Source organism: Bombina bombina, chromosome 8 (assembly GCF_027579735.1).
Source record: "Bombina bombina isolate aBomBom1 chromosome 8, aBomBom1.pri, whole genome shotgun sequence".
In the NCBI taxonomy this organism is placed as follows: Eukaryota; Metazoa; Chordata; class Amphibia; order Anura; family Bombinatoridae; genus Bombina; species Bombina bombina.
Genome location: NC_069506.1, coordinates 297,841,489 through 297,849,523, shown reverse-complemented (window position 1 = coordinate 297,849,523; position 8,035 = coordinate 297,841,489). Strand labels below are relative to the sequence as shown.

General features: G+C 39.2%; 1 protein-coding gene across 1 annotated transcript in view; it reads left to right on the top strand.

Annotated features, from left to right (window-relative positions):
* The window catches only part of UBE4B (ubiquitination factor E4B), a 618,413-nt gene that overhangs the window by 110,731 nt on the left and 499,647 nt on the right, over positions 1-8,035 (top strand). The window contains exon 3 of the mRNA XM_053691155.1: positions 1,829-1,964. Coding sequence (XP_053547130.1) covers positions 1,829-1,964 — 136 coding nt within the window. The remainder of the gene's footprint in view (positions 1-1,828; positions 1,965-8,035) is intronic.

Below are 8,035 nucleotides of genomic sequence, written 5' to 3'. Positions count from 1 at the left end.
ACTTTTTAACCTCTGTGATTATCTTGTATCTAAGCCTCTGCAAACTGCCCCATTTTTCAGTTCTTTTGACAGACTTGCAGTCTAGCCAATCAGTGCCTGCTCCCAGATAATTTCTCGTGCACGAGCACAGTGTTATCTATATGAAATACGTGAACTAACACCCTCTAGTGGTGAAAAACTGTTAAAATGCAATCTGAAAGAGGTGGGCTTCAAGGTCTAAGAAATTAGCATATGAACCTCCTAGGTTAAGCTTTCAACTAAGAATACCAAGAGAACAAAGCAAAATTGGTGATAAAAGTAAATTGGAAAATTGTTTAAAATTACATGCTCTATCTGAATCATGAAAGTTTATTTTGGCCTAGACTGTCCCTTTAACCCTACTGGCTCACGGCATTGGATCGACTTTTATTAATTAGGCAGAGTTTAATTCATCAAATTTTTAATATTTATTTTCTCCAATTTTTACCTTTTTTACAGCTTTCAACGATAAGCGCCGCTCCTCCGCCCGCCATGTTTCCCAAGGATTAGTTGTTTGAAGATTCGTCATTTGTCAATCAATTACACAATATGGCAGACGGAGGAGCGGCGCTTATAGTTGGAGTTGTAAAAAGATAAAATTTGGAGAAAATAAATATTAAAAATTTGATTAATTAAACTCTACCTAATTTATAAAAGTCGATCCAATCCCGTGAGCCAGTAGGGTTAAGTTTACATTCACTTTAATCTAGCTCTGTGCTTGCAAGAGTGTGCCTTTCTATGTGCAGTGTTCTCCCCAGAACCTTTTTAGCGGGTGTACCACCTGGCTTATTTTACTGACCACCTGGTAACATTTTTTAACATTGGCTAAAATGTTAATTGCACAATTTATTATTAAATACATTATCTTAAATTATGCCATTAATGTGCCCTTTGCATAGCAGAAAATATTTCAAAATATTACACTGCCACCACCCGCCTACTTTATAATTATACCTGGCTGGCAACATTTTCTTTGGAGAACACCTGTATGTGTTGTGACAATATTTTTTTGTAATTTTCCCTATGTGCTTTGTACCCAGACTTCTCTGGGTTTAACTGCCCGAGTCACTGAAAGCTGTGTAGCTGTCTGTGAGTGATCGTGAGCACCCAGTGCTGTGTGTTATGCAGGGTCATAGGATGTGTACCCAGCCCGGTTTGAGAGTTCAGTCTAGTTCTGCGTTTTATAAACACACTCCTTTATAACCTATAAGTACTATTAGTTTGTGTTGCCGATAAGTTTTGTAATTTAATTACTTCCTTGTAATATATATAATGTAGTTTGGGTCTAATTTAAAAAATAAAAATAAAAGTTTTGAGGTTTTGCAATATTTCTTGGTAAATATTTACTTTACTATGCATATTACAGTGTTTGCGGTAATTGTGTATGTGATATGTGAGACCGTGCCAGATAAATAGGTATTTTTTTTTCTTTCTATCTGATTAATGATTAATTATTATCTGAATAATCGGATAGAGAGAAAAAAACAAAATGTTTGCCCAATACCATGTGCAGGAGCTCAGGAGAGTAAAGCTGCTGGTACTGTGCAATGGACCAACTAGTCGCAGACCACCTAATCGATAACAAGATTAGTTGGCAACTATGTGTATGATCAATCTTACCCAATAGTTGTTGCAGTCCTAATGGAGACCAAAGTAAATTTGATAATGGAAGACAATTGGAAATGTATTTAACTTTTATGATCCAGTTTGAGCATGCAACTTTAAACTTTTACTTGCAGTCTATTGAGCAGAATGTTGGGAAAGGGGTATTCTTTATTCATGAATAACACAAAGTTCTGATCTGATCTAGGGGCGGCCCATCGAAGTCAGAGCAGTGAAGGCGTCAGCTCGCTCAGCAGTTCTCCATCAAACAGCCTCGAAACCCAGTCCCAGTCGCTCTCTCGTTCTCAGAGCATGGACATTGATAGTGTGGCCTGTGATAAAAGGTAAAAGCAAAACACTTAGCGTTTTATATCATGAATGCACTGAATACAACTTTGCCGGGTCTTAATTCATATTCACATATAAATATAGATTTATTAAACACTGTCATGTATTATTGTGATTAACGGTAAAGGGAAATAAATGTACTTGGATTATAGGTATTGCTTTTCATAGTTACGGTTACTTGCACTGTCGGGATTAGTAAAAGTACCCAACCACAACCTTAAGATGTCATTTTAGTTCAAAATGGTCTAATTTATTAGAGCGTTACTGAACTTCAAACTCAGTGTTCAGAAGCTTTAAAACATTACTTGTACTGAGTAAGACTTATAGCTACTGAATGGGACGTTACCTATGCGTTTAACTACTGAGGAAGTTTGATAGTTAGTAGTGCAAAAATGACATGCTTAAAAGAATTGTAGCACGTTATTTTTGTACTACAACATACCTTTAACATTTTTGTAAAAAAAATTTAAAAAGTTTTTGCTCCACGAAATCTGTTTGCAAATGCAACATTTAATTAATTCAATAAAAGCATTAGCTAAATTCCAGTTATTAGTATGAATGTGCAAAGATTTTCTCATTGGTAGTGAGTAACTTTAGAAAATAATCAGTTTGTACTCCTTCAGCTATGCTAATGATATTGGTCACAGGCAAAAGGAGTCATTGTATTTTATATGGAGTAGAGATGTTGTTTGGTATTTAAAATCATTCAGCGTTTATTATTGTTATCATCCGATCAACCCTGCTGTGTCACATGCAAAAACAAGTCACGTATTTACAATGTTCTCCACAGGAAATCTTGCCAACCAGGTGGCATTATGAAGAAGGGTGGTTAGGGCAATGTAATACTTTTTAATATTACATTTTCTGTTATGTATAAATGTTACTTAACCAATCCAAAACACAAATTAATGATAAGTGATTTTATGATGATTTGTGCAACAAACATTGAAGAAAAAAATAGTATTACAAGTAGAAAACCCTTTATCCAAACTGCTTAGGGCCAGAAAAGGTTTGGATTTTGGAATATTTGTATCTTTAAAATGGGACAGTTTGGAGAGGTGCTGGGACCAAGTGTAAACAACAATTAATTATATAATCTAGGCATTATTTACAAGTCATAATACAGCTGCATGCAGCCTAAAGGTAATTTATATAAAGTTTAATACTATTGTGTTCATAGTACCCTCAGAAAGACAGTACCGAACTACTTCTAATTCCCCCCTCTAAATCTACTCCAGTTTCTAATTTTTCTGTCACTGTTGGCGGCACCACTATCTCCCCATCACCCCAAGTCCGCTGCCTCTGAGTCACGCTTGACTCATATCTGAACTTCATTCCCCACATCCAATTGCTCTCTTCATCCTGCCGCAACCACCTACGCAATATCTCCAAAATTCATCAGTGCTGTAACTACTAAACAGCTAATCCACTCCCTGGTAATTTCCCGACTTGACTACTGTAACAACTTACTAACTGGCCTCCCTCTCTCCCGCCTCTGTTCCCTCCAATCCATCCTAAATGCATCTGCCAGGCTAATCCACATCTCTCGACGCTCTGTTTCTGCTGCACCTCTCTGTGAGTCCCTTCACTGGCTCCCCATTCATAACAGAGTTAAATTCAATATTCTCACCCTGACCTACAAAGCCCTCACCAATGCTGCCCCATCCTACCTGTCCTCACTTATCAACAAATATACTCCTGCCTGCCCCCTAAGCGTTCTCTACCATCACCTCCTCTCATGCTAGACTACAGGACTTCTCTCGTGCGGCACCAACCCTCTGGAATGCACTTCCTTGTGCTGTGAGACTTGCCCCTAACCTCTCCTCCTTTAAACGTTCCCTAAAGACCTTTCTGTTCAGGGAAGCTTATCACCCGACTTATTAACAAACTAACTTCACTTAACTAACAGTTGTCCTCTATCTCCTCACTAATATCATTCTCACCTTTGCAGGCCCCACCTCCTGTTTCCCATCCTCCTACCCATCTAGATTGTAAGTTTCCACGGGAATAGGGCCCTCAATTTCCCCTGTATATTGTCTGTAAATTTTTGGTCTTTTATCGTATTGTTTCTCCATTGTACTGTTATCCTTGTACCCATGGACAGCGCTGCGGAATCTGTTGGCGCTTTATAAATAAAGAAGAATAATAATAATAAGAAAGGTAATATTTGTTTTAAATAAATATAGACTATTTGCATTTAAAACACAAAAAACGGGCTGAGAAGATTTGTGATATACAGTCAGGTAGATATAGTAATTTTTGATGATTTTTTTTTTTTTTTTTTTTAAAATATTAATTAAAAAGTTTGTATTTTGGAATTCCAAATTTAGGGATTTGTACCTGTACCTAATTTCCATCTTAATGGGAGGATAGTCCACGGCTTCATTCATTACTTGTGGGAATTAAGAACCTGGCCACCAGGAGGAGGCAAATACACCCCAGTCAAAGACTTAAATACCTCCCCCACTCCCCTCATCCCCCAGTCATTCTTTGCCTTTCGTCACAGGAGGTTGGCAGAGAAGTGTCGGAAGATTCGTAGTAGTCTCTTATGGAGGGTTGTACTCTTCGGAATGGGACTGGAGTTTTAAGCAGTCCTGTCAGCCTCTTAGTGAGAGCATGGATGAAAGTTAGAGTCCGGAGATGCAGGGAGAGTCTTTCTGTGAAACCATCCCGACTCAGATTAGCAGCTCCATAAGCAATCAGCGTTGACGAGTTTCGCTGCCTGCTTTCTGCTCTCAAGTCCATGTCAGGACCGATGCTACTAACCTGTCACACTTGAAAGGCCGTGTTCCTGTTCCACGGCATATATTCTGATAAGAATGTTTAATTTATACACATTTGATAACTCAAGAAGACAGGGTCACAGTGTGTCTCTTTATCTGTATAGAATCAAGGGTTTATATCCTCGGAAAGGGGGTTATTGAACGGGGGGGGGGGATTTGTGCATAATATTCTTTATTGTGTTTGATGCTGCAACATGTGTGAGATGAGGCTCTGTCTATGTGTGTACAGTCAGGTTTCCTTAGAGAGATATCGACGCTGCCTTTTTTTGGCACGTTTTCTCGTTTAGTGCAGGGGAGGTCCTGCATGGCACTCCATGTGACCGGGGGTGGCCTTTTTAACTTCCACTTTTCTTGACCGGCGGTTGTAGGAGACGAAGCGTTTTCTCTGTGGTCCGGGTCATAGGAGGTGGTGATTGCCCTGGCCATTGGGGTATAAAGGTGCCTTTTAATTTCTATCTAATCTGTATTAAAAGCGCAAGCTATGGAGGACTCTGATATGTTAGTTGAAATAATTTTTTATTGTCAGAACATCATATCTTATACATCACAATCTTACAGTAGATATTCAAATAAGCCTTGAGATTACCACATTCTTATAAACCCCTCCTTCTAAAAGAAAAAAGTTTTAGAGTCCTGAGGGACTATCCTGATCAGAATGGAGGGAATTTATCCACAATGAAGTACATATTGAATATTGAAACTCTGACGGTCCATTATGCAGAACAAGATACTCCTTCCCTTTCTTATTTTCTGCCGTCCCACAGTACTGATACAGTCATTCTTAGCTACATTGTGCAAGATTATAGATATCTAATTTCCTTTTTTTTTTTTATTTTAAACAAAAACTATGAACTCAAACTTTAAACATTTCCCATCGAGCTGCGAGAGTATCATATTTGTGTCTCTGATTTACTTATAAGATCTCCTTATATTAGTTAGTTTTGGCTACTTTGAAGAGTTCTACAAACCTAATTGTATTTGTATGATTTTGCTCTTCATGAACAGTACATCTATCTCTATTCATTATCCAATGTACCCAAACCTTTTGAAAATTAGTTGTAGTGCCTTGTGTCCATGAAGCGGATTCTGATATCGCATATATATTATCTAATTTATTAAGTACTTCTGACCAGGCTGCTGAACCTTTTTCTCCAACATTGGTGTGTCCGGTCCACGGCGTCATCCATTACTTGTGGGAATATTCTCTTCCTCAACAGGAAATGGCAAAGAGCACAGCAAAAGCTGCCCATATAGCCCCTCCTCAGGCTCCGCCCCCCAGTCATTCTCTTTGCCGCTCTGAACAATTAGCATCTCCACGGAGATGGTGAAGAGTATGTGGTGTTTAGTTGTAATTTTTTATTCTGCTATCAAGAGTTTGTTATTTTAAAATAGTGCCGGTTTGTACTATTTACTCTAAAACAGAAAGGGATGAAGAGTTCTGTTTAAAAGAAGAGTATGATTTTAGCAGCAGTAACTAAAATCAATTGCTGTTCCCACGCAGGACTGTTGAGCCCAGAGAACTTCAGTTGGGGGGAACAGTTTGCAGACTTTTCTGCTCAAGGTATGACTAGTCCATTTTCTAACAAGACTGTGTAATGCTAGAAGACTGTCATTTTCCCTCTTGGGGATCGGTAAGCCATTTTCTTAGACCCTTAACAGAATGAAGGCTTATTCTGGGCTATACTCTGGTTGACACTCTTGTGGGCTAAATCGATTGCTTTATTTAATTATTTTATGCAGTTTGAAGTGATTTTCTAAACTTTTAGTGCTTGGGAACGTTTTAGGAGCCAGGCAGTCGTTTAGACACCTTCCCAGTCAGGAAGGGCCTTTCACTATATTAGGCAGAGCCTCATTTTCGCGCCATAACTGCGCAGTTTCTTTGGATGCAGTGCATACAGCTGCATGTGAGAGGGTCTGGTGATCATTGAAAACGTTCCTGGAAGGCTTCATTTGGTATTGTATAACCCCCAGGGACAGGTGAAGTCGCAGCAAACGCTGTGGCTGGGACTGTAGTGTGGTTAAAATTTGCTAATTGATTAAACGGCTCCGGTTTCCTCATTTAAGGGGTTAAAAGCTTGAAAATTGGGGTGCAATACTTTTAAAGCATTAAGGCACTGTGGTAAAGATTGGACATTTCCTTCATAGTTTTTCACATATTCAGTAAAAAGGTGTGCTCTGTTTAACATTTAAAGAGACAGTAACGGTTTTATTTTAAAACGTTTTTTTTTTTGCATTATTAGCCTGTTTAAGCCTGTCTAACATGTCTGTACCTTCAGATAGAACATGTTCTGTATGTATGGAGGCCAAGGTGGTCCCCCCTTCAAATGAATGTGATAATTGTGCCATGGTGTCCAGACAAAGTAAGGACTGTACTGTCACATTTAATAAGGTTGCCCAAGATGATTCCTCAAATGAAGGTAGTGGGGATAGTTCTTCATCCTCTCCTTCTGTGTCAATACCAGTTATGCCCGCGCAGGCGACCCCTAGTACATCTAGTGCGCCAATGCTTGTTACTATGCAACAATTAACGGCAGTAATGGATAATTCCATAGCTAATATTTTATCCAAAATGCCAGCATTTCAAAGAAAGCGTGATTGCTCAGTTTTAAATACTATGGAGCAAGAAGGCGCTGATGATAATTTATCTGTCATACCCTCACATCAGTCAGAAGTGGCAGTGAGGGAGGGTTTGTCGGAGGGAGAAATTTCTGATTCAGGAAGAATTTCTCAACAGGCAGAACCTGATGTTGTGACGTTTAAATTTAAGTTAGAGCATCTCCGCGCATTACTTACGGAGGTACTAACTACACTGGATGATTGTGACTCATTGGTCATTCCAGAAAAATTGAGCAAGATGGACAAATTCCTAGAGGTCCCGGTTCACCCTGATGCCTTTCCAATACCTAAAAGGGTGGCGGACATAGTGAATAAGGAGTGGGAGAAACCAGGCATACCTTTTGTCCCACCTCCTATATTTAAGAAATTGTTCCCCATGGTCGACCCAAGGAAGGACACATGGCAAACAGTCCCTAAGGTTGAGGGGGCAGTTTCTACGCTAGCCAAACGCACGACTATTCCCATTGAGGACAATTGTGCTTTCATTATTCCTGTCACCACGGCGGCGTGTTTCTGGTTCGATGAACTAGAAAAGTCGCTCGATAAAGAGACTCCATATGAGGAAGTCATGGACAGAATTCACGCACTTAAGTTAGCTAATTCCTTTATTTTAGATGCCGCTTTGCAATTAGCGAGATTAGCGGCGAAAAATTCAGGGTTTGCAATTG